General features: G+C 57.0%; 1 protein-coding gene across 2 annotated transcripts; it reads left to right on the plus strand.

Annotated features, from left to right (window-relative positions):
- Positions 1–25,017, plus strand: Klhl26 (kelch like family member 26). 2 transcript variants are annotated; one of them, XM_028856939.2, is made up of 3 exons: positions 1–127; positions 20,528–20,710; positions 22,715–25,017. In XM_028856939.2, the coding sequence occupies exons 1-3, from the start codon at positions 72–74 to the stop codon at positions 24,294–24,296; spliced, it is 1,821 nt and encodes a 606-aa protein (XP_028712772.1). In that variant the 5' UTR covers positions 1–71; the 3' UTR covers positions 24,297–25,017. The 2 variants fall into 2 exon arrangements, with proteins under 2 accessions (XP_028712772.1, XP_028712771.1); XM_028856938.2 differs by lacking the exon at positions 1–127 and adding an exon at positions 157–353.
- Positions 25,018–26,322: the final 1,305 nt, after the last annotated feature.

Consider the following 26,322-nt stretch of genomic DNA (forward strand, 5'->3'; position numbering starts at 1 on the left):
GCCCCGCCCGCTGCCCCGGCCTCGGTCTCTGGGTCGGCGCGCGGCCCTGTCGCTCGGGCGCGCGGCGGAAGATGGCGGAGTCCGGTGGCGGCAGTGGCTCTGGCCAGAGTCCCGAGCGCCCGAGCAGGTGAGCCTCGCGCCTCCGTGGGCGCGCACGTCTCGGCGGGGGCGGGGCGCCGACCTGGGACCGCCGGGACGTGAGCGTTCCAGGACCCCGGCTGCCACCGTCCTGAGCAAGCGCGCGGGCCTGAAAGCGGCTGAGGCCGGGCTTCCTGGGAGATGTGGAGCCGGAGGCTGAAGGGGGCCTGGGAAGATGACGTGGGAGGCTGTGCGAGGACTCCGGGGACCGGCAGGTGACCTCCGCAGGCCTTGATGGACAGGAAGCTGTCTAGGGGCCTGGCAGGGAGTGAGAGGCCCGGGCATGTCTGGAGGGGGACAATTGGCCAGTCACCTGGGGCCTGGGGATGCCTGGGGAGACATGCAGCCACTAGGAGACCTCAACAGGTCCTGGTTAGCAGAAAACTGTCTAGGGGCCTGGTAGGTGCATAAGGGTCTCGGGCGTGTCTGGAGGGGACAGTGAGGCCACCTGTCCTGATGGCCAGGGAGTCGCAGGGTTGTGAGAAATGGGGTGTGTTTGGGGAGTTGGAGCACTGTGAGAGAGGGTCTTGAGGGCATAAAGTCTTTTTAGATCCCGTCCCCTCAGGCTAAAGGATTGGATGGGAGATCTTGCCCTCAGATACTGGGGCCACATTCACCCCTTTGGTCAAATGGGGTCACCCTTTTCCCTGGTCAGCTCCTGAGGTGGGTTCTTTGAACCCTGGAATTTTCATAAAGAGGACAGATTTGTTTTTGTTTTTGTTTTTTTTCTAGACAGGGTTTCTCTGTGTAGTCTTGTGGCTGTCCTGGATCTCGCTCTGTAGCCCAGGCTGGCCTCGAACCTGGCTCTGCCTCCCAAGTGCTGGGATTAAAGGCTTGGGCCACCACCGCCCGGTGACAGATGTTTTTAAATATTTACTTTATTTGGTTTTCCAAGACAAGGAGTCATGTAGCCCAGGCTGGGTTTCAAAGTTGCTGTGTAGCTGAGGATAACCTCAAATTGTTGACCATACTGCTTCAACCCAAAGTGTCAGTGCATGCTAGGTGGGGACTCCACCAGGTGACAGTTCATCAACATCCCTGTCCTGTGGTGCATGCTAGCTGCGGTCTACCACTAAGTCCTCTCTCACCCCCATTTTTTTGTTTGTTTGTTTGTTTTTTTTGTTTTTTGGAGACAGGGTTTCTCTGTGTAGCTTTGCGCCTTTCCTGGAACTCACTTGGTAGCCCAGGCTGGCCTCGAACTCACAGAGATCCACCTGACTCTGCCTCCCGAGTGCTGGGATTAAAGGCGTGCGCCACCACCGCCCGGCCATCTCACCCCCATTTTTTTGAGACAGTGTTTCACTGTGTGACGCCCACCGGCCTTGAACTTGCAAACCTGCTGCTGCAGTACACAGCAGGTGTTTATACACATTTGTGAACTGATCTGGGTCTGAGGGGAAAGAGCGCCTGACTTAGGGAGTGCTCACACCTAACATTCTCACACTGACCCAGAGCCAGGCACCCCTGCCTAAGGACAGCCACCACCCTTGGAAGGCCAAGGAGGAAATTCAGGCTCTCGCCAGCTTGTGAGTGTGAAGGTGTCAAGAGTGCTGCTCTGTGTGACAATGGATAAAGTTGGTCCTCACGTGGAGGCTCTGGGCAGGGAAAGGCCTGGTGGCCTGTGGACATGAGTTGGGCATTAGTGCTGACTGGGGAAGCCCTGCCACCAAGAGAAGGCGTAGACCCTGCCTGTTCCCAGAGGTGCTGATCGGCACCGGGAAGCTTCAGTGTGAGGTCAGAGGACATCTGCAACCAGGAGAGTGTCAGCCTCTGGGGAGTGAGAGATCGGTGGGGACTGGAGACCTGTCGTGGGAAGCGTGGAGACACTGGGGAATGATGCGGGGATTTAGGGACCAGAAAAGATCCCTGGGGTGAAGATTTTTTAAAGATGTGTTTTTATAATTCATTCATGTGTATCTGTGTGTGTGTGTGTGTGTGTGTGTGTGTGTGTGTGTGTGAGAGAGAGAGAGAGAGAGAGAGAGAGAGAGAGAGAGAGAGAGAGAGAGAGATGCCATGTGTGTGTGGGTGCCTGTGGAGGCCAGAAGAGGGAGCCTGAGGAGGAACTGTTGTTGTGAACTACCCATTGTGGGTGCTGGGAACTGAACTTGGGTCTTTTAGAAGAACAGTGTGTGATCTAAACTCCTGAGCTGGCTCCAGCTTTGGCTTTTATTTTGTTATTGTTTGAGTCAGGGTTTCATTTTGTAGTCCTCACTGGCCTGACATTTGCTATTTAGCACAGGCTGGCTTTGAACCACTGATCTCTTGCCTTCAAGAGCACTGGGATAACGTGCACACCTCACCTAGCCTACGTCACTTCTTCCAGTTATTGTTCATTAGTTGTGATTTTGAGATTTATTTATGTGAGTGTCTTGCCTGCCTTTATGCCTGTGCACCGTGCGCATGCCTGGTGTCCTTGGAAGCCAGAAGAGGGAGCTGGACCCTCTGTAACTGGAGGTAAGGATGGCTGTGAGCCACCATGTGGCGGCTGGGAATTGAACCCGGGTCCTCTGCACGAGCAGCTGGTGCCTCACTGAGCTTCTCTCCAGCCCCCTATTTTACTCTTTTTAAATGAGCAGTTTATATTTTTCAAAGTGAGCAGTTTATTTACTTTAATTTATTAATGTATGCATCCAACCCCCAAATCTATGTTTTTTATTATTTTTAGTAACTTTAGTAATCTTTTTTAATTGTTTTTTGTTTTTTGAGACAGGGTTTCTCTGTGTAAAAGTCTGGCTGTTCTGGAACTTGCTTTGTAGACTAGGCTGGCCTTGGAACTCACAGAGATCCTCCTGCCTCTGCCTCCTGAGTGCTGGAACTAAAGGCGTGCGCCACCACCGCCTATGCTAACTTTAAATCTTATTTGTGTGTTTATCATGGGCTCAAACGCAGGCTGGTCAGGCCCGCAGGATGAGCACCTTCTCCCTTGGGCCAGCTCACTGCCCCTCTTTTCTATTTGAAAAAAATGCTTTAATTAGTGCTTGTTAATTGTGAGTCATGGACTTCACTATGGTGTTTTCGTTGTGTGTGGGATTCGTCCCGTTCACCTGTCCTTGCACCCTGCCCCCTCCCATCCTTGCGCTTCACTAGGTTGTTTACAGGACCATGGGCCCCTTGCTTGTATCTATACCTCTGATGAAAACGTCCCTCCCTCCTCCCTCAGAACCTGCACTGGGTCTGTGTGCTCAGGGAGGGGTGGGCCTGGTGAGCCTGGAAGTTGACAGGCCAGGCTTGTCTATGATGACAGCTGCTGTGATTTCAGGAGTGCACAGGGCTGACCTGCCGACGGGTGCTTTGCCTGCACGCATGTCTGCGCGCTCCACCCGCCATGTGCGAAGTGCCTTAGAGATCATAAGAGGTGTCAGGTCCTCTGGAAGAGCAGCCGGGGTTGTTAACCACTGAGCCATCTCTCCAGCTCCGGCTCTTGGATTCTTCCACCTTGCCATGATGTTCCCCAAGCCTTGGGAGGGTGATATAGATGTCCCACTTAGGGCTGAGAACTCAGCATCTCTTGTTCTCAGTGCTTTGGCAAGTCATGAGTCTGCAGTCACTCGGAGAGGAGCTCCTGTGGGCAGAGCGGACAGCAGTCCTCTGCAGCCACAGCAAGGGTCCTGTGGCAGGCAGTCCATCCAACCAAACGAGCGTGCTTCCCCGACACATCTGTGACCTCTCCAGACGGTTCGAGATGGGTCAAGGCAGAAAGTCAGACCGCCGCTGCTGCAGTGGGCGTGTCCCCCGTCTTTGCACGTGGGGTCACAGCTAGAACTGCTGATGGCAGTTCTCCCACGCCGTCAGGCTTGGCAGCAAGCGCCTTTACCTACTGAACCATCTCCATGGCATTTCTTTATTTAGTTGCTTATCTGTGAATGTGTAGTATATGTGTGCATGCCAGGTCAGAGGTCAGTGTCAAGTGTCCTCCTCTGTCCCCCTCCCCACTTTGGCAATTGTCTGGAGAGGGTTTTGTGTTGTTCTGGACGGGATCTGTCACTGAGCCTGGGCTTGCTGTCCTGGTAATGGGATCCACCTGACTTCTCTCCCGATGCTGGAGTTCCAGGCATGCGTCTCTATGCCTGGCTGGCTTTTGTTTGTCTTTCAGTACGGGCACTGGCCATCCAAACTTGTGCGTGTGTGGCAGGCATTGTTCTGACCAAGCCATCTATCTTCACGGTCCCCTGGTTTTTGTTTTGTTTGTTTGTTTCTTTTTTTCTTTTCAGACAGTGTCATGTAGCTCAGGTTGCCCTCACACTTGAAATGTAGCTGGGGCTGGACTTAAATTCCTTTTCCCCTGCCTCCATCTCTGTGGTCTTGGGATTACAGGTGTGTGCCACCAAACCTGGCTAGGTTTTTATCTTCTGGCTGGGTGGTGATGGTTGAGGTAAAACTTGTGTAACATAAAATCTACCCTTATCAGTGACAGTTCTGTGATGTGTAGCGTATCCACACAGAGACTGCAAGGGTGTCTACCCCACTGGTCTCCTCTCCAGGCTGGCAGCCCTGCTTCCTGTCTGCACGTTACACAGCAATGGGATTGTGCGAGGTGCAAAATTCCTCCCCTCCTTTTCCCTCCTCCCCTCTCTTCCCTCTCTTTCCTTTCCTCCATCCCTTCCTCCTCCATCTCTCTTAACATGGTGCTGCTGATATAGCCCAGGCTGGCATAGAACCATGATCTGTTAGCTTCTGTTTCCAGTCTTGGTGTTTTGTTTTGTTTTTGTTTGTTTGTTTGTTTGTTTCAAGACAAGGTTTCTTTGTGTAGCCCTGGCTGTCCTGGAACTTGCTCTCAGACCAGGCTGGCCTCGAACTCAGAGATCCACCTTCCACTGCCTCCCAAGTGCTGAGATTAAAGGAGTGCACCACCACTGCCTGGCTTGTTTTGTTTGGGACAGGGTTTCCCTGTGTTGTCCTGGCTGTATACTAGAACCCTTACTGTAGCTCAGATCAAGGGTGTGTGCCCCCATACCTAGAAACGTCATCCATCTTAAAATGTCATCTCTTCTGTCTGGCTCATTTTAGCTGGCTTCCTATTTCAAGTGCATTTACATTGTGGCACAGATCAGAGTTTCTTCCCTTTTCATCATCAAATAATATTCCAGCCTGTGGCTAATCACCGTTTTATTTATGTTGTCGCCACCTGGTGGATGGCTGCTCGGTTTTGCGGTGGTTGTCATTGTTTCTAACAGTTTTGCGGTGGTTGTCATTGTTTCTAACAGTTTTGCGGTGGTTGTCATGGTTTCTAACAGGATCTCAGCTGAGAGCGATACTGTTGTGACACCTGGAATTTCAGCATTCGGAAGATTGAGGTCAGCCTGTGCTCCATTGTGAGTTCCAGGTTCCTGAGCCGCAGAGTGAGACAGAAAAGGGAAGGGGCAGAGAACGGACTGGGGTGCTGCTCAGTGCTGCTCAGTGCTAGAGGGTGCTATACTCAGTAGCAAAACTAGAAATGAGCTAAACTAAGCCAGCACCCTGTGTCTAGGACTTCATAAGCAGAGATGTTTGGCCTGTTGTGCAAGGGCTGTGGACACCGCCTGCTCGGCGCTGGTGGCCATCTCACAGTGTCGCCCCCAGCACCGTGACAAGGGCAGGGCAGGAGAGCTGTGGACACCGTCTGCTCGGCCCTGGCGGGCATCTCACAGTGTCACCCCCAGCACCGTGACAAGGGCAGGGCAGCAGAGCTGCGGGAACACCGTGCCAGGCTCTGCCTGACACGCGTTCCTTCTCAGAAGCCCCGCCTGCCGTGGACGCTCCATCGAAAGAACACTGTGGTCTCGGCTGGGGGGGGACACACGACGGCCCCTGTCCTGCTCCCGGCTGTGGCTTCAGGCTGTTTAGTCTGTCGCTGGATTGGAGCCCGTCATGGGTGTTGTAGACCAGTGGGGCTGTGTGCGTACGCTGGGGCTCTGTGCACAGTGGTGGGCGGTGTTCGTGTGGTAACTAGTGACAGTCGCTACCTGATGTGATTTGGTGATTGTCCTCTCCAAGGCCTTGTGAGTGGCCAGTGTCTGCTCTGGGACAGAGTGTGATGTACCTCATGTCTCCAACTTGCAGCCTGGCCACATCCCTCCATGGAGTCAGGTCTTTCTGGAGAGACAGTTTGAACTCCCCAGGAGCAGGGACACTGGCCTTGACTGTGCCACCATCTACGGAGCAGTTCTCAGCCTGTCAGGCCATGCCCTCATCTTCCCAGCAAGGCTGGTGTCAGCTGGCCATGTTGGGGGTGACATCTGTGTTCCCCACCGTGTCATGTTGACACAGCTCAAGACCACGCTACCCACACTGCCCCTCCATTATGTAACTTGTTTGTTCTGACTTCGCTCTTGACTGGAGAAGGAGAGCCTGGCTTCTCTTTCCTTGTCTCTTGGGAGCAACAAACCCTGTTGCGTGGCGGAGCTTGTCATGATGTCTGAGTTGAAGCGCAGTGGACAGCATGGCCACCACGTCGGTGGCAGGCAGAGAGGAGGCCAGAGCCTGGCCCGGAACAAAGAGGACTTGTTCAGAGACCTCCTCCCAGGTCGAGCCTCGCCAGCTCCTCCTCAGGGAGTTGAGGTCTGAGCCACCAGGGCTGTAAAGATAGGGGTGTCACGTGGCCATGAGAGGCCTGCCACTTGGCCTCTGGCCTCATTTGGAGGACAGGGACATGGGAAGGGGTAGCCAGAAGGCTTGTCATAGCTCAGTGAGCCAGGCTTGTCTAAATGTTTTCTCAGTCATCCCTACCAAGGCCAGGGCTTCTAAGGAGACCAGACTGGCCTTGAACTCAGAGATCTGCCTGCCTCTTAAGTGCCAGGACTGAAGGCATCGGCCTCCATGCCTGGCCTGAGAAAGGTTTTGTTAGTGAGGCCGGTGCCCTGTTGGCATGGAAACCCTGGTGGTTTGCGGCCCCTTCCTTACCCTGGTCAGTTTTTCCGCACCTGAGAAGAGAGGGTGACCATGGAGAGAGACAGTTCAGGGACTGTGGGGCCCTGGGCTGGGCATGGGTGACATTGGGAAACTCCACCTGAGAAGAGGGGGTGACCATGAAGAGAGACAGTTCAGGACTGTGGGGCCCTGGGCTGGGCATGGGTGACATTGGGAAACTCCACCTGAGAAGAGGGGGTGACCATGGAGAGAGACAGTTCAGGACTGTGGGGCCCTGGGCTGGGCATGGGTGACATTGGGAAACTGCTCTCAGCATACCCGGCTTCTCAGTCAGCTGATACCCGCCCGACCTGTGGTGGCGACCCTGGCCGGCTGTGTGCCTGGAGACCAGGTGTGGGCGGAGGAGAAAGGAAGCAGAGCAGGTCCACTCAGACCCTCCTGTGTTTGAAGGCCTCTGGGCCTGGGGCAGAGTGGGCTCAGGGGCCACTGGTATAGGGCACTGAGCAGGGTTGGGGCTCTAGGCTCTTGGGTTTCCATGCAGCTGAGGGCTGGGGGCTGGAGGATGAAGATGGGCCGTGGGTGTGTGGGAGGCTGAGACGCTGTGGCCTGGAACAGCTGTGCCATCTGCAAGGGTCTCATAGACAGAGGTGGCATGGGGCCTGGGCTCACAATCTTGTCTCTTCCAGAAAGGCCCCTGGGGCTCTCTCTGCTCAGTGGACCTGGGGGCCAGCGTGACTTTTTCCAGCCCTAAGACTGTCATTCCATGCAAAAGAAGTTAGTAGCCACCGCGGGCGGAGCCCCAGCTGGTGCGTCTTCACTTACCGGCTGTCCTGCGCAAGCCCTTGGCCTGATTATAAATCATTGTCTCCAGCTTGGACCAGAAAACCTTCCTAAGACTACACACCTGCCTGACCCCTGCTGAGCCTCCCAGCTCCTCACAACAGGACCTCTTCCTTGCCCTTAGCTGATGACGGCCTCTGTATCCCTAATCTGCCCGGTCGGTCACATCTTATGTCCTCTAGAGCATGTGACGTGAGGCCAGGACCTCGGCATCCAGCATAGATGCTGAGGGCCGCCTGCCAGATACACAGCCCTCCATGCCAGTGGGTCAAGAGCCGTCACTCTTTATTTGGGAACAGGGTTCAGGGGATCAGTGGGAAGAGCGCTCTTGCGCAGGGAAGTGAAGGCGGCCTGCCGAGCGGTCCAGCTGCCTGCAGGGGAGGTGGGGCCTCCGGGTCCCCAGACGGGGCTCCTGCCCTAGTAGCTGCCTGCAGCTGTGCGGACTGGCGGGCTGGCTCTCTTAACACTTGTTAACCCCGGCCTGGCCCTTTCTACACCACCCCTCCCAGCACGGCTTCCCGACCCTGGGAGTCCCCTGATGGGGACGATTGTCCACTGTGCCCAGGAGCAGCGGGAGCTTTAATTTCTTCTGTAGGGTGAGTGCTTCTGAAATTGAGCTCTCTCAGCCTGCAGGGTGTGACTTTCTGGCTTTTAAGGGGCCTAGTGTGTGTGTGGGGGGGGTTCACTCAAGGATCGAGGCTGGGGATATTTTCTGACACCACAGCCATGAAATTCCACAGGGGTCAAAGCCAGGAACCGGGCGGGGTGTCTGGGCTGGATATCCGGAGTCTGTTCTCTAAGGGACGGGAGAATTTGAGCCCGGCTTGAAAGCAGAATGCAGGAGCGGAGACTAGGGATGTCCCAGAATCTTCCGCTACCCGGATGGTCAGAACTGGGCTGGGTAGGTCAGCTGCCAGGTGACAGGTGTCCCGTGAGGCCACACACAGCCCCTCCACCCACCTCAGCATCTGCTGCGTGCTGCATTGGGGGAAGGCTGCTGGCCACACCCTGTCTCCTGTCCATAGCAGGTGCCAATGGTGGTAGAGTGACCTGGGACACACACACAGGAACTACCTGCCGCGTGGGTTCCACCCCTTGCCCATCAGCCTTCAACACTCTGGGAAGGAAGGCATGGTGGTGTTGGCAGCTTGGTGAGCTTTCCGAGGCTTCTCGGGGGCCAGGGTGGATGGAGGTGTCCTGGCGTGGTCGCTGCCCACTTGCCATCAGCTTGGCCGCCCGGCATGACAAGAGGACCCTGGTGCTGGCTAATCGCCAGTCTGCCTCTAGGTTCAGCAGGAGACCCTGTCTCAGGAAACTGGCGGGGAGCGGCGGAGCAGGGTACCTGATGTCTGAGTTCCAGGCCATATTGGACTACATAGTAGGACCGTCTCAAGACAGCCGCCTGGTCGGTGGGTAGGTTCAGTGGCCCTGCCATCGTGTTCTCCTGGGGTCTTGGCGGTGGAAGGGGACACTGACTTCCACATGCATGCCATGGCGCGTGTATATGAACAGACACAGGCACACACTGGGAGAATCTCAATCTGTGTTCCCTCTCCCCAGCCGGTGGCTTAGGCTTGCACACCCTCCAACCTGGTAACTCCACAGGGGAAGAGAACTTCCACCGGAAGGGGCCTAAGAAGGCCAGGGAATGCCGGCTGGTGGTGGCGGCATGGGCCTTTAATCCCAGCACTCAAGAGGCAGAGGCAAGCTGATCTCTGAATTTGAGGCCAGCCTGGTCTACAGAGCAAGTTCCGGGACAGCCAGGGCTACGCAGAGAAGCCCTGTCTCAAAAAACAAAACAAAAACAACAACAACAACAAAAAAAAAAAAAAAAAAAAAAAAAAGGAAGAAAGAAAGAAACCCATCAGTCCTGGGGAAGGTTCTGATTGGCTCAGGCAGGCCACTCTTTCATCTTCTCACCAGTCTTGGTGGCCAGGGCTCCAGGAGGCTCTGGTTGGCCAAGCAAGGAGTGGGTGTACCAGATCCCCCTGCATGGGCAGAGAACTGGGGTCCCCACCACAGGAAAATGTGTAAGAGAGGAAGTTGAATGGGAAAGAGCTGGTTTAGACATCTGCAAAATGGAGAGATTTGCTGCTGGACTGTAATCAGGGTCCTGGGCTGGGCTGCCAGGATGATTCTGGCCTGAGGCTCTGGGACTTTGCAGGCTGGGGTGGCCTAGGTGGCCTCGCGTGTACCTAGCGTGTACCTATGTGCCCCATGGTGCTACCAACGACACCTGGCTCACCGCTGTCTTCCACCGGAAGTGGGACCTTGTGAGGGCTAAGGCCACTCATGTCAGGGGGAGAGGCTCCAAGACTGCGCCTCACCTGCCCTTTGCCTGGACCTTGGCACAGGCATCTCTCTGGGCTGTGAGGGAGACCAGAGACAGACTATATATGGAGGTAGGATAGTGGGGTTCACTGTAAGCTGCTGGGAGCGCAGGGTGATGGGGGTCATGGTAGGGGAGCTGACCACCTGCACATGTGTGAGTGTGTAGAGGCTGTGCTTAGAAACAGGAACACACATTTCTGAGTGCTCACTACCTAAGCGCTCCTTCACTGACCCTCACCCACCCACCCTCCACCCCCTCACCTCTGCAGCCATCTGACCTGCTGCCCACTGTCCACGGGGCTCACATGGCTGAGCTCCTTCTCTGTGGGAGAATACCAGGATTAGCAGGAGAAAGACTCCTCTGGCCGGCCCCCCAGAGCCCCCATTTTAGCCATGGGGGCCAGGCTAGGAGCAAATAGAGGAAATTCTGAGGGGAGCAGGGAGCAGGGGAGACGGGCAGGCAGGGCCTGGAGTCTCCCATGGCAGCTGGCAGGCTCTCCCCTCATCTGCAGGGGACCTCCATTCCTCATGAGGCGATGGGGTACGTAGTGGGGCCCATTGCATCCCCTCTGGGGTGCAGCTTGGGTGCTCTGCCCCCTCTGGCTCCTGAGCTCTGTGCCTTAGCTCAGCTGGGCTTTGGCTTAGCTCCAGCTAGCCCTGGAGCCTGAGACCTCCCAGCTGCCTCTCCGTGATGCCCTTCACCTGCCTGTTGGCGCTGTGGGGCGCTAGGGCCCGACTGTAAGGAGTCCTGTGTTTGATGTGTGGTCTTGGGCAACTGTGAGTCTCTGTGCCACAAAGTGTTTCATGTCCAAAGTTCCCAGGCAGCAAGCAAGCCAGAGTCAGGACTGCACGTTACCACTCACAGCCTGTAGAGTGTGTGTGGCCCTGTGTGGAGGGCATTCTCAGGGTGACACCCAGAACTGTGGTCCAGCTGTGAGTCCAGATAACATAAACTGTGGACAGAGGATGTGGCACTGCTCAGGAAGGTGTCATGTTACTCTCCTCCTGGGACCTCTTTCTAGAGCGTGGCTCCTCCTTGCTGGTCTCCAGCCCCACAGTTGGGCCAGTGTGGGGCTTGGCATGAGCCATGAGGCCAGAACCTCAGATGGCCCCAGTCTGGTTGGGGGCCGGCGGTGGGGGTGGGGGTGGGTCGTGACCCCCGAGAAATGGACATGCAGCGTAGCCTGTTCTCCTGCCTCCTCCCCCTCTAGCACACCTTTCCTGGAATCCCACCTTACAAGCCAGTGCTCTCCAACTTCCCCCGCCCACCCATTTCCCAGGGAGCAAGGGGCTCTGGCGCCCCCTGACCAGGAGGACTGTATGCTGGTGCTGGGCAAGGCTGCTGGGCTCACCTTTGCCTGCTAGGGAACAGCAACCCTTACTTCCCAGGAGTCTTTGGGGGATCTGGTGCTGGTTCCTTCAGGAAGTGCCCCCCCCTCCAGAGAGACACAGGCAGCCTCTGCTTCTTGGGCTGTCTTCCCAGGGAGACCCAGGCAGCCCTTTCTCACCCCCCCAGCTCCCCCAGGGTAGTCTTCAGGTGCAGCCCAGACACAGTGCCTCTGTGGAGAAGATGTTGGGGAGCCTGGTGGTAGGGAGAGCCCAGCCTGGTCTTTTAAAGGGCTCCTGCTTGCTCCTCCCAAGTTTTGGCTTTCTTTTCTCACAGGCCAGCCTGGAGCAAGCCTACAGCAGGTGCCTTGCCTCCCCCTTCCCATTAGAGGTGAGCCCCAGAAAAGAGGTCGGCCACTGCAGGAGGAGGGGGCAGGCTGTGGGCCCTGAGCCATGGAGAGTCCCAGGGGAGGGCTTGCTGACGTGAGTGAGAGTGGGGCCGCTGGCCGCCTGCCTAGTGCCAGAGCACAGCGAGTTGATCCCGAGTGTGTGCCCAGAGCTGAGCAACATTGGGTAACCATGGCAACAGGACAGGGTGGGTGTGCTGGACCCCGGAGCCCTACACCCTCTGCCTTGGTAGTCAGGGCCAGAACCACTGGGATGCTGGTGGGAAGACAATGCTGTGTGGATAGGAAGATGAGGTACCCAAAGCTAGGGGAGGTCCCTGTACCTCAGTTTCCCTATTATATTTATTATTATTAGTTTTGTTTTTCAAGACTGGGTTTCTCTGTGTAGCCTTGGCTGTCCTGGATCTCACTCTGTAGACCAGGCTGACATTGAACTCACAGAGATCCGCCTGCCTCTGCCTCCCGAGTGCTGGGATTAAAGACTTCGCCACTCCACACCCGCCACCCCCATCCCCGGGCAGTTTCCTTATTTTACAGGAAGGACATTTGCTAGCTCATGGGGAGTCACAGGGCCCTGGGGAAGCCTGGTACCTGCTCTGTGCAAGGGTCTGAGGATGGTCGGAGAGGACAGAGAGGTGGTCCCAGTGAGCTGAGGACCTAGGGAGATGAAGCCCTAGGCCACCATGCTCCCACATAGCCTGTACCCAAGCTCCCCTCTTTTTCAGGGTCTCTGACAACCCTATCTATTGACAGGCCACTGTCTCCTGCCGCATCCCCGCCCGTCCAGGCTCTCTGGGAATGGTCTTGAAGATGTTCCGGGGCCCTGTTGCTGATCTGAGGTGGCCAGCCTGGCATCACACTGTGTCCTGAAGCTCTGTCCCCCACTTGCATGTCGGGGACCAAGGGTGGGGCGGCGTGCAGCTGGGGCACGAGCCAGCCGGCCGGCCGCGTCTGCTCCAGCGAGCCACATGGACAATAAAAGTGAAATTGCTTTGGAAGGAGAAGTAGCCAGGCTGGGGGAGCAGGGAGCGGCGTCAGAACAGGGTGTGTGAGGCGGCGGGCTGCACTCTGCGTGGGGGTGGGAACGGATTTTACTAAACCCCAAAGAAATGTTTCCATGAAATTCCTTCTTGTTCTTGCCTGGTTTTGGACGTTCTGAGAAGAATGATTCTGGGTTTGGAAAGCTGGGCTCGAGGACAAGGCCATCGGCTGGGTAGGGTCTGGGGCCCATGTCCCTCGTCAGCTCCCAGTGCCCCTCAAGGCTCCAGTCACTAGTGTAGCCCCCCACAGCTGGTGTGGCAGGGCTTGTGTGCTCTTCCTGTAGCTGCCTGCTCTGACGGGATGTCCCGAGAACCCCGAAGAGCGGGGGCTGGGCCTCCAGCAAGAGCCCCACACCTGGGTCCCATGCACCAACTCAGGCCTTCAAACATCTTGGATGGCCTGGGTGTGTGCCTGTGTCCAGCACGGGCCTGGACCCTGCCTGGGGACCTTGGGCAGTGCTGGGGAACGTGGAGGCGGCAGGATGGCAGGGTGGCTGGGCCTGGGCCAGGCCTGAGATGGAATGTGAGGCTGAGGTGTAGCCAGGGTGGGTGGTGAGTGGCCTCTGGAGACTGTCCGGTCCGGGGTTGCTGACGCACTGGCTCTGATGACTCATGGGCCGGCCACCATGACTAGAGTGGCTGTCTGGAGATTCAGACTGGCTCAGGGGGGCCCACCATGTGGCCGCCCACTGTCTAGAATTGTTCTGAGTAATGGGTCCTCCCGCCTCCCAGTGCTGGTCCTGGTGCTGGCCGAGGTGACCTCAGTCAGCCCAGGCAAGACAGCCCTCGTGTCCACCCCTGCTCCGGCTGAGCTGTATGTGTGTGCACCACAGGGAGGTTCTCCAGGACAGAGTGGTCGTGTCAGGGACTTGCTAATGCCCAGGGGACAGGAGCTCAGCTCAGGCCACCAGCTGCAGAGACCAGAAGATCAGAGGTACTACTGGCCATGTCTGCTACCTCTGCCTTCGAGGCCCAGGCCACCCATTTCCTTGGGGGACCTAAACTCTGGTCACCTCTCTGGGTCCCCATTTAAAACAATTAATCACATTTACTTTCTCATCCTGCCTCTGCGTGTGCGTGTGCACACATGACACTGGCTGCTTCTAGAAGTCAGAGGACAGCCTGTGGGGTCATCTCTGTGCTGTGTGTCCTGGGGATTGTCAGCTTGTCAGGGCTGGTGGCAAGAGATCCCACCTGTCCAGCCATCTCACCTCTGGGTCCCCCCCCACACACCTTTTTTTTTTGTTCCCAAGGAAGGTAACAGCAGAGGACTCTGGGAAACAGAGGCCCTGGGTCATTCTTCCTCCCTGGGGCAGTACCGTCTGGCTCCTTGGCACTCTCGGGCTGCCCTCACCAGTGAGAATGTGGATTGGCTCATACTGGTTGTGCCCTGAGCACCTCCCTGCCACCCGAGGATGTGGCACTGGCCACCTGTGACAAGGACCCCAAGAGCCTCCCCGCTCTCCTGCTTCTGTCCTCAGGCAAGCAACCACAGGTGGACAGTGTTGGAAGGAAAATCGGTCCACACTACACACACAGGCCTTTCATTTTTTAAAAACCCCTTTATTTCATCTTTGGTAATTTCATACTTGTGATCCTATGCAGCCCCCAACTTCTCCACCCACTACCTGCTTTGTGTCGTGTGTGTGTGTGTGTGTGTGTGTGTGTGTGTGTGTGTTGTGTGTGTGTGTGTGTGTGCAGGTGTGTGTGGTGTGTGTGTCTGTGTGTGTGTGTGTGTGTGGTGTGTGTGTGTGTGCAGGTGTGTGTCGTGTGTGTGTGTGTGTGTGTGTGTGTGGTGTGTGTGTATGTGTGTGCAGGTGTGTGTGGTGTGTGTGTGTGTGTGTGTGTACAGGTGTGTGTGGTGTGTGTGTGTGTGTGTGTGTGTACAGGTATGTGTGGTGTGTGTGTGGTGTGTGTGTGTGTGTGTGTGTGTGTGTGTTGCTGCTGCCTGCTGGAATGCTGGCTGAGCCTGTTGGCATACTCTTGCTCTTATGCAGCCGTAAGCAGGGGAGAGCGCTTCCCAGTCTTCCCAGTCCGCCAGCTCTCACATTCCCTCTGCTCTGCTTCCACAGTGTTTTCTGAGTCTAGAGAGTGTGGGGTAGATGTCCTCTCCAGGCGAGCGCCCAGTCACTTAGTCTCTGCACTTTGACCAAGCTTCTGCGTTAACTGCTGCCCAGCTTTGGTGGCCGTGACTAAACAGTGTTAATCCAGAGAGTGGAGAGAAGCGGTGTCCTGCAGGCAGCTTGACAGCATGTCTGTTTACCAAGACCACCATGGTAGGGCCCTCAGCCGCACAGGGCACCAGCAAAGATGGCCCAGTGCAGGCAGGTTGTCTGTGCGTGCCCCTGAAGCACCGCCCCTGGTAGGCAGCAGGAAACTGCTAGGTACCTGCCTCCCTCAGACAATGGCCAAGGGGGGACCCCTTAAGACCTGGAATACGTACATGCTCCCTCTCTTGGCTACCTTGTGGTCCTGGATGCTGGTGCTGCGGAGGAAGGGGAGGTCAGAGAACCTCACTAGACCGCGCCCCACCCCTCCTGGATCCTGCGACCGGCCCCCTTTGCTTGTTGTGAGTTAGCCCAGAATAAACCCCTTTGACTGTAGACCGACTGGACTTGCCTCGTTACCTTCCGTAGACCAGCCACACGTCCAGTCAGAGCGTTGTTGAGCCCTGGACCGGCAGCCGCCAGTGTTCCAGTGACTTGCTTCTTGCTGGCAGGTCAGTATAGTGCAGGGTCCAGCCCTGGGGAGGAGGCTGTTGACGGCTTTGTTCCCTGTGACCTCTGGCACCTTGGGCACTGTGGAAGCCAGGCAGCAGTGACCTCCCCTTCCTTGTCATTCCTCACATAATGCACGATGACGGTCACATGCACGGCATGTAGATTTCACTAGGTGTAGGGTTGGGGTGACAGGTTCCACAGAGGTGCATCGTGATATAGGAACATAAGGATCTGTGTGTTTTGTTGTTCATGGGGTTGCAGGTTCCATTCCTCAGGTTCCAAGTGACAGCCCTTTCCAGGGGGGAAGGCTCAGCATGGCGCCGCTGAGGCTCGAGCTCCTGCTAGCACCGAGTGTCCTCTCAGGTCTCAGGGCTCTGCTTCCCTTCCTGTTAACCCTCAGCTCCAGCCTCTGCATCATCCTTTGTTTATTTACTTACTCGTTTATTTATTGACATATGTATTTTGCATGCTTGAAAGTCTGTAGACCACATGTGTGCAGCGCCTGTGAAGTCCAGAAGAGGGCGTCAGATCACCTAGGACTGAGTTACAGATGGTTGTGAGCCTCCATGTGGTGCTGGGAACTGAACCTGTGTCCTCTACAAGAGCAGTGAGCACTGTTAGCCCTGAGCCATCTCTCCAGCCCTGCACTTTCAGTTTTTATTTATGTACATAATATACGTGTGGGTCTGTGTGAGCATGTGCCACATGAATAGAGGTACCTGTGGAGGCAAAAAGAAAGTATAGGATCCCCTTGGGCTGGAGTTACAGGTGGTTAGTTGTGACCCACTTAGGGTGGGTGCTGAGAACTGAACTTGGGTCTGCAAGACTTGCCAGTACTTGAGCATTGAGCTATTGCTCCAGCCCCAAGCACCATTCATCAGGATGCAGGCTTTATATTATTTTCATGATACTTTTTACATATTGAGAATCATAGTAGCTCAGTGTCCAAAGCATGCATGCTCCCCTTGGTGCATTACACCTGGTACAAACTCTCCTGTCCCAAACCTCCCTGAACTAAGGAGAAGTCCCTAGGTGACTGTGGAATTCTTTGCTCCTCTCTTTTTGTCCCTTCCCAGGAGGATCTGTGGGCTGTGGCGCTGCATGGTGACTCCAGAGGACCTTGCTCCCTTGACAGCTGAGAAAAGCTGATCCGATGTGTCAGAGGTCTCTTGCCACATACTTTATATGTCCCCTGGTCTTTTAGGAATTATTATTATTGTACTTATCTGTGTTTGAGGGTGGGCTTGTGCCACAGTGACTGGAGGTCAGAAGACAGCCCGTGGGAGTCAGTTCTCTCTCTCCACCATGTGAGGCTCAGAGACTGAACTCAGGTTGCCAGGCTTGGCCACAAGCACCTTTACCTACTGTGCCATGTTGCCTGTCCCACCTATCCTTATGAATGCTAGCTCCCCGCCAGCTGGATGAACAGCTGCACTGTGGCCCCTCCCAGACCTTTCATCTAGGTGGACACAGGTGTCCTGTCCCGCTGCTCCTCCTAAAGCCTGTGATATCACAAGGCAGGGTCACGAGTGAGCAGACGACTAAATGAATGGTGCAGGGTAAGAAGAGGACCCGGGCCACCGGCTCCTGGGTCTGGCCCAGTCCACCCTGGCACAGGTCCAGGTGCCCTGGCAGGGCTGACGCTGCCCTGCCTCAGGGGTCACTTGGCGTTGGTGGCCCTCGAAGCTGGCTCAGGCTAGCCTGCAGCCATGGCTGACTCGGGACCACAGTGGAAGAAGGTGTGCGTGCCAGCCCTCAAGATGTGGAGGGGGGTCCCTGCAGGGGGGCACTGCTACTCCAGGGGTAGCCAGCCTGTGAGTCTCCGGTGCCTTGTTATTTATTACGTTTATTTATTTGGGGGAATGACTACCCATGTGTTGAGGTCCGAGGAGAGCTCACACGAGTCTGACCTCCATGTCTGCGGCGCTTGGCATTTTCCCGTGTTGAACCATCGTGCTGGCCTCTTGCTTTGTTTCATTGAAACAGGCTCTTACTCAGCTCAGGATGGCCTTAAACTTGCAGCAATCCTCCTGCCTCAGAACCCTGTGAGCTCCCCTCCCCCAGGAGGGAGATGCACCTCTATCTTCCAAGAAGGAGGGTACACAGGGTCACACAGGCTGTCACCTCCCCACAGTGACATCTGAGCCTGGTTTGGTCTATGGCTTCTGCCCTGACCCAGGCCTCCACGGCACTGGATCAGACAGGCTCAGGCAAGCCTGGAGCTCAGGGCTCCATGGACACAGACACCGACCCCAGAAGCCTCATTGTTTCCCTCGGGGCAGGCACAGGTGTGTCAGCTGCAGCCTCCACACAGCTCTAGGTTAGTTCCTGTCCCTCAGCTCTCAATGCCACGGCCCCATCTGCAGCTGGGACAGGAGGCTAGGCATGTGTGCTTTGACAATCTTTGGCCTTGTACAGACTATATATCCACTGAGTGCCTCAGTTTCCCCAGACCCTTGTAGGCTCATGAACCATGTCGTCAGGAGCCTAAGCATCCCAAGACTCTGGAGACCAAGCCACAGAAAGCCCTGGAACTGGCCTGGTGAGGGTGGCCCTGAGTCCCAGGTTTGTTGGGGTTTGGGAATCAGAGAAGGGGCTCAGACTGCCACAGTAACCTAGCCAGAGTGTCACTGTGCTCAAAGAAGACAGAGGTAGGTGCTGTGATTGGCACCCTCCACCTGGTCCAGGAGAGACCGCATGACAAGCCAGAGTCTTGGGTCTACCTGGACGCCTTCCCCCGCAAACCTCAGCAGCCAGGCACCCTACATTGTTGGCCAGTCCCCAAGACTTTGGCTTTAAGCGCTGATCCTGGGCTTTCCTGCCACCATAAGGACTCATGGCTTCCTCTCCAGGGCAGCCTGTATCTCACCACACCACAGACCCTTATGCTGGGTCTGGGCACCACCACCTTATCAACATTGGCAGTGCCTGCCCTGAAGTGCCTCCGATCCTCCGCCTAAGGGTCTCTAAGGGCCACCACATTGGGCAACTGGCCAGGGGTCTCGGGAGTCAGGGTGCTCTGTGCAGCTGGAGCAGGATCCAGTTCTGAAAGCTCCATATTTGGGGACTGGTGGGTTGGGGTCCCAGAACCTTCCCTCCTCTTCATTTCTTGGAAAGTCCAGTGCCCCACATTCCTGGCCCAAGAATGGAAGGGCAGGTCCCAAAGGGTGGATGGTGGAGAGGGGGAGGAGGACGAACAAGAACTCAGCAGGGGGAGGGGAAGAGGGAGGGTATGGGCTGGGGAGGCTTGATGGAGGCCCTCAGCGCACTGCCCCTCCTGTGTTCTGGGGGCGGGTATTATGTACAGAGCTTCAGCAAGGGGTGTCTGAAGGGAACAGCAGAGGGGCTGCTGGGGGCTAGACGGGGTAAACTGAGTCAAGGAAATGAGGACAGACCACTGATGAGTGTGGTGATATATCGTGTACCCTAATAAAGTTTACCTGAAGATCAGAGAACAGAACAAGCCACTAGATTAAACATAGATGCCAGGCAGTGGTGGCACACACCTTTAATCCTAGCACTCGAGAGGCAGAGATCAGTCTGGATTTCTGTGAGTTCAAAGTCACCCTGGACCACATGAGATTGACTCAGTCTAGGACAGAAGCAGAGCCAGACAGTGGTGGCACACACCTTTAATCCCATGATTGAGATCTCATGTGTTTGCTCAGGAAGCACACACACCTGTAACCCCAGGAAGTAATATGGCAGGGCAGAGAAAGGTCCATAAGGCGTGAGGAAACAGGATCCAAAGCCTCTCGACTGAGGAGTGCTAGAGGTTAGAGGTGGCTTGTTCCTTTGTCTCTCTAATCTTTCAGTGTTTACCCCAATTTCTGGCTCTGGGTTTTTATTAAAAGGCCTTTTTAAGATTTGCATTATAGATGGGCTTGAGGGCATGCTCGTCTTTTGGCTTTCTTTGCTTTGTTTTAGACAGTCTCACTGTGTGGCCTTTGCTGTCCTGAACTTGCTCTGTAGACCAGGCTGGCCTTGAACTCACAGAGATCCATCTGCCTCTGCTTCCCCAATGTTGGGACTAAAGGTGTGTGCCATCACACTCCACCTATTTGTGTTTATGAAATAACTTAGTCCTGATCCGCCTATTTCCATTCCAGAGTGCTGGGATGAAATGTGTATAGGCCCTTACTGGGGTTCTAGGCCGGGGCTCCACCCTGAGCCACACCCCCAGCCCCTCACTGGGGATTCTAGGCGGGGCTCCACCCTGACCACGCCCCCAGCCCCTCACTGGGGATTCTAGGCGGGGCTCCACCCCTGACCACGCCCCCAGCCCCTCACTGGGGATTCTAGGCAGGGGCTCCACCCTGACCACGCCCCCAGCCCCTCACTGGGGGATTCTAGGCGGGCTCCACCCTGACCACGCCCCCAGCCCCTCACTGGGGATCCTAGGCGGGGCTCCACCCCTGACCACTGCCCCAGCCCCTCACTGGGGATTCTAGGCGGGGCTCCACCCTGACCGCGCCCCCAGCCCTCACTGGGGGATTCTAGGCGGGGCTCCACCCTGACCACGCCCCCAGCCCCTCACTGGGGATTCTAGGCGGGGCTCCACCCTGAGCCACGCCCCAGCCCCTCATTGCGGGATCCTAAGCAGGGCTCCACCCTGAGCCACGCCCCAGGGCAGTCCTTTTTCAGGTAGACAGTCTTGTAGTTCCTGTGTGGCACAGGCTTCTCCATCCCTCCACAAGGAGACCCTCTTCCCCTTCTACCTCCTGTGCTGGCTACCCTGCACCCTCCTCTGTGTGAAGTTGTCTGTTGTGGCTGTGTGCTTCTGTCACTCAGGATTACAGTTCCAAGTGTCCTCCATGTCACTGTGCGTGTGACCCCACTTGGAGGTTTCTGAGTCCTGTCTCCCCTGCTGTCCCTGCAGCCTGGCCGACCGGAACGGGACCCTCAAGTGCACCTTCTCTGCGGCTGGCCACAGCACTGGCCTCCTGCAGGGCCTGGCTGCCCTCCGTGCACAGGGCCAGCTGCTCGACGTGGTCCTCACTGTCAACAGCGAAGCCTTCCACGCGCACAAGGTGGTCCTGGCGGCCTGCAGTGACTACTTTAGGTAAGTCCGGCCCTGGGAACTTGAGTTCACACTTCTGCCCCCTCCCTGTGTTAGAGACAGTGTTTTACTATGTAGTGTGGATCAGCCTCCGCTGCACAGTGCCCCCGTCCTCTGGCGTTGAGGCGGCAGGCATGCCAGCACACCTGGCCCATGATTTCTTTCTAAGTTTCTTTTATTTTTCAGTCCTCATGTGTACTGGGTAAGCACTTCCTCTGTTTCTACATTTTTATTCATCTTCATATGTCTGTGCGTATGTGTGTGCAATGGTGAGTGAGTCACACATGAGCCCTGGGGAGCGTGGAGGGTGGAGGACGTTGTGTAGGCACCAGGTCTTTCCTGTCACTGTGTGGATCCTGGGGACCAAACTCAGTTGTCAGGTTTACCAGCAAGTGCCTTAACCACTGAGCCATCCTGCAGGCTTGCCTGCCCCTCACCCCCTTTTCTCTCTTGAGACGATCTCATGTAGCCCAGGCTAGCCTCACACCCACAATGTAGCCCAGGATGTCTGTGAACTCCTGATCCTCTGCTTCTACCTCCTCCTGTGCCCAGGCAGGCACTGTGCCCACGAAGGACAAAGTAACAACGACCCCTTGCCGCCGTGATGGCCCCTCCACATCACTAAAGCACACAGCTGAGGGAGTGTGGAGCCTGCGGTGTTGGGAGTTCTTTGAGCCCAAGCTCTCCTCCTGTTTCCCACTCCTCGGCCCGCGTTGACACATGGGCGTCAAAACAAGGCCAGTGGAGCTGGCTGGTTAGGGGTGCCCTCCAGCAGGGGTGGGGGCAGCAATGGCTGCCCTTACAGACCTGTGCTGTCTCCTTCTCCCCAGCTGTGACCCCCATTCTAAGAGGACCAGGTCTTCCAGGTCCACCGCCACCCAGGTGTGTGTATTGGGCCACATGTCCCTCTAGGCCCAGCTGCCCTCCCTGGGGCTCAGTGAGGCCATTCTGGGGAGCTGCTGCAGCCAAGCCAACCGGGGCATCGGTGCTATTTTTACTCTGGATTTGGGGCGGGTGGGCGGCCCAGCCAGCACTGCCTTTTAAAGGCACCCCCGCTCTGGCAGTGTAGCCCATGAGGCCTTAAAAGGCAAAACTCCATCCTGTCAACTGGTCTGGCCTCTTTTCTCACTGAAGTGTCCAAGGGCTGGTGAGGACTCTTGAGGGACAGGCAGGGAGGCCCTGGATACTGACCCCAGAACGATGCCATTAGGTGGCAGCCCCTGCATGGCACCCGTGGTGTCCCTCCTGGTGTGACCTGAGCCCAGGCTGCAGGAAGCTTGTACCACTGTGCATGGGCATCGTCTTTGATGATGGGGGGGTCCCGGGGGGGCCCTCCCTCTCTGGCAGTGTCAGGAAAGCCTGCCCACAGTTGTGAGGGCTGCTCTGGGATGACAGGACTGTCACCCGGGGGTCCCACAGACCCTTTGAGCACAAGCCAGCCCTCTCCTTCTTCCTGCTGGAAGCTGAGACTTAACCCCAAGCCTCCCCAGAGCCCCGTGTGTGGGTCTGCATCCCTCACCAGCTGCCACACGGCTCCAGAGACTCCTAGCAGGGCTCGCACACAGGCTGAGGACTGAGCTGATTCTGGGCCATGTGTGGGCCCGAGTGAGGTCTCTGGCACTTGTCCCTGAAGACAGCAGTAATGGGCACTTACTGCTGGGCAGGCACCTCTTGGAGCCTTTGTAACAGGCTCGGGGACAGGGCAGGCCTGTGATCTCTTCTTCACAGGCTGCAGCCTGGGGATGTGGGTGCTGGATTCTGCTAGTGGTGGGAAGCACAGGCTGGTCCTGTCTCTGGAGCTCAAGGCAGCAGGACCTGCACATCTGTGCACAACTGTGTCTCTTCAAGAGACCCACGGGTCAGCCTTGGCGTCTGCAGGGCCCCATGCAGAGGTGCCAGCAGTAATGGCTGGCCCCTGCGGCTGCACAGGGTCAGAGAGGCCGGGGTGAGGACAGAGCACGGCTTGGGCACTGACAGACCTGCTCACGGGTGTGTTGCCACCTCCAGGGCCATGTTCACCGGCGGCATGCGCGAAGCCAGCCAGGCAGTCATCCAGCTGCAGGGTGTGTCTGCGCGAGGCCTGCGCCACATCATTGACTTTGCCTACAGCGCCGAGGTGACGCTGGACCTGGACTGCGTGCAGGACGTGTTGGGTGCCGCTGTGTTCCTGCAGATGCTGCCAGTGGTGGAGCTGTGTGAGGACTTTCTGAAAGCCGCCATGAGCGTGGAGACGTGCCTGCACATTGGCCAGATGGCTACCACCTTCAGCCTGGCCTCCCTGCGTGAGTCGGTGGACGCCTTCACATTCCGCCACTTCCTGCAGATTGCGGCCGAGGAGGACTTCCTGCGCCTGCCACTTGAGCGCCTTGTCTTCTTCCTGCAGAGCAACCGTCTGCAGAGCTGTGCTGAGATTGACCTGTTCCGCGCTGCCGTGCGCTGGCTGCAGCACGACCCCTCCCGTCGTGCCCGTGCCAGCCTCGTGCTGCGCCACGTGCGCTTCCCGCTCATGCAGCCTGCCGAGCTGGTGGACAGTGTGCAGACGCTAGATGTCATGCTGGACGACGCCCTGTGCCGCCAATATCTGCTGGAGGCCTTCAGCTACCACGTGCTGCCCTGTCGCCAGCATGACATGCAGTCGCCACGCACAGCTGTGCGCTCGGATGTAGCATCCCTGGTGGCCTTCGGAGGCACACCCTATACCGACAGTGACCGAGCGGTCAGCAGCAAGGTGTTCCAGCTGCCTGAGCCTGGGGCCCGCCACTTCCGAGAGCTCACGGAGATGGAGCTGGGCTGCAGCCACGCGGGCGTGGCTGTGCTGGATAACTTCGTGTACGTGGCAGGTGGCCAGCATCTTCAGCACCGCAGCGGCGAGGGCGCTGTGGATGCCTGCTACCGGTACGACCCGCAGCGCAACCGCTGGCTGCGGCTTAGGGCGCTGCATGAGAGCCGCGTGCAGTTCCAGCTCACAGCACTCGGCGGGCTGCTGTACGCCACCGGTGGCCGCAATCGTGCAGGCAGCCTGGCTTCCGTGGAGCGCTACTGCCCGCGCCGGGACAGCTGGGACTTCGCCTGCCCGCTCAAGCGCCGCACCTGGGGCCACGCGGGCGCCGCGGCCGCTGGTCGCCTCTACATCTCAGGCGGCTATGGTGTCTCCGCCGAGGACAAGAAGGCGCTGCAGTGCTACGATCCTGCAGCCGACCGTTGGGAGCCCAGGGCGCCCATGCGTGAGCCTCGCGTGCTGCACGCTATGCTGGGCGCCGCTGGGCGCATCTACGCCCTGGGCGGCCGCATGGACCATGTGGACCGCTGCTTCGATGTCCTGGCGGTGGAGTACTACGTGCCTGATGCCGATCAGTGGACCAGCGTGGCCCCTATGCGCGCTGGCCAGTCGGAGGCCGGCTGCTGCCTGCTGGAGAGGAAGATCTACATCGTGGGCGGTTACAACTGGAGGCTGAACAATGTCACCGGCATTGTGCAAGTGTACAACACCGAGACGGATGAGTGGGAGAGAGACCTGCACTTCCCGGAGTCCTTCGCCGGCATCGCCTGCGCCGCCGTCCTGCTGCCCCGCGCTGGCCACGGGAGGTAGCTCTGATCCCGGCCGCCAGTGTTAGACACCCCCAGCCCCGGGCTCCCCACGTCTCACCCCTGAGCCAGCAGAGATGTCTGGTCGCAGAGGTTTGGTCCCCACGGCAGCGGCTGCCCAATGTGCGTCTCTGCTGTCCGGGGTGGCTCAGCCTCCATTTCCCTCCATCCTGACCAGACACTCAGAAAAGAGCTTGTGGACACAAAATATCCAAGTCCCAGTGAAACCGCCCTCCCTGTGTTCCGGGTGGTTAACATTCTAGCTCCCTCGTGTGTAAAGGTACTGCCCCAAGCCTGACAACAGAGTTCTGTCTCGGGACCCACCAGGCAGAAAGAGAAACTGACTTCTTGAAATTGCTCTCTGATCCATGGGGCACCATGGCACCACAGCACACAATCAAGAGTGTAAATCAACTCTCCTGGTACCTGGGCAACCATTCAGGAGGCAAGAGCCAGAGGGCGTCCCAGAGGCACCCTGACAGGTGGGCAGATGCAGAGACATGTCTTCACCCCGGCCTTGCTTGACATGCGCACTCCAGGAGCATCCCCACGAGGCTCTCCGGCCAATCGGGAAGCCAGCATCCTTTGTGTCCCACCCACCTTTATAAGAAGACAGCCAAGTGAGGGTAGTGGCTTGTTCCAGTGCTCGGGAGGCTGAGATGGGAGAATTATTGCAGGTTCTAGGCCAGCCAGGGCCACACACACACACACACACACACACAGAGAGAGAGAGAGAGAGAGAGAGAGAGAGAGAGAGAGAGAGAGAGAGAGAGAGAGAGAGAGATCCTGTCCCAGAACAAAACCCACAAAAGCCAAAACAGGAAACACAAAAGCCCACTCTATCAGGTGGGGTGGCCTTGTCTGACTCCAAGTACAGCCTGAGGCTGTGGGGGAGAATGAATGGCCCGTCTCCCATGTCTGACCCACCCAGGGGTCCTAGACCCTGCGGTGGGAGGGGATGCTGTGGCCACGAGCCCCGGGTGGCCGCTGGGCTGTCATCCGTGTTTTGTTTTGTGTTTAAACGCTGAAGTCTCAACCTTCGTGTTTTGTTTCACTTTCATTGCTGAAGGAAGCCAGCCTCACTGCCTTCCAATAAGACTTGTTCTCTGGCGATTTCAAGTGTCTTGTGCTGCTCACAGACAGAGGGATGTCACCTTTGTGTGACCCCCTCACCGCATGAGTAACTGCCCGCTCCTTTGCTGTGGGCCTCTGCTGATCAGTCCTTTTCTTTAATAAAGACTCTGGTGGGAGGATGGAGCCCACCTGTGCTGATACCTGCAGCCTGCCTGGCCTCTGGCTTTGGGGCTGCAGGATGCCAGAGCTGAGCAGTCTGGAAGAGGATGGGGGCGGGTAGCGAGGGACCTCCAGGTAGCTGCAGCCCCCAGAAGCTTCTCTCCCTGTTGAGCTGCACACCCCACTGGAGACAAGCCTCAGAGGCCGTGACGGGGCGTCAGCGGGGCCTGTCTCCACCTCCACCTCACCCCAAGGTCTCTGCCCTACTGCCTGGACCATTGTCTCAGCAAGGCTCAGGCAGTAGCTACTAAAACAAGAGCTGATGTGTGGAAGGGAGGAGCCAAGGCCGGCAAGGGCATCCCAACGGAACCCACCAAGACATTCTAGCTCCCCACAACCTGAGCTTCCCCCAGAGAGAGTACCTCCATTGAGAAGCACAGCCCTGCAGAGGGCAGGGTGAAGTGTCTGCCAGCCACCAGTTCCCCAGATCACATAACACCTCACAACATCTTGTCCCCAATGAACTGGCAGGGACGCCTGCCGGGGGTGGGGGGTGGGGGGTAGGCACTGCTGTATCTAACCAGGGGGTTGTGCAGATCCATCTGAGCCAGTTTATGGAATGTTCTTGGGGGCCCTGCCCCTTCCTTGGCGCCCACTCCACCTCCCTAAAGAAAGGAAAATTATTTTTCGTATTGTAAACTTTAAACATGAAAAGGCTGTTTTTAATTAGCAGAAGCTGCCTTGCATGTTCAGTCAGTGGATGTCTGTGTCCTTCCAAGAAAAGGAAACACGCCTTT

The sequence above is a fragment of the Peromyscus leucopus genome, chromosome 17 (genome assembly GCF_004664715.2).
Source record: "Peromyscus leucopus breed LL Stock chromosome 17, UCI_PerLeu_2.1, whole genome shotgun sequence".
Taxonomy (NCBI): Eukaryota; Metazoa; Chordata; class Mammalia; order Rodentia; family Cricetidae; genus Peromyscus; species Peromyscus leucopus.

What these genes read in the sequence shown, in the direction of transcription:
- Klhl26 (XM_028856938.2), top strand. Translation starts at nt 280, where the DNA reads ATGTGGAGCCGGAGGCTGAAGGGGGCCTGGGAAGATGACGTGGGAGGC. An exon ending in AGGACTCCGGGGACCGGCAG is followed by an intron (nt 354 to 20,527) that starts GTGACCTCCGCA and finishes CTGTCCCTGCAG; the next exon opens with CCTGGCCGACCGGAACGGGA. An exon ending in GCCTGCAGTGACTACTTTAG is followed by an intron (nt 20,711 to 22,714) that starts GTAAGTCCGGCC and finishes TGCCACCTCCAG; the next exon opens with GGCCATGTTCACCGGCGGCA.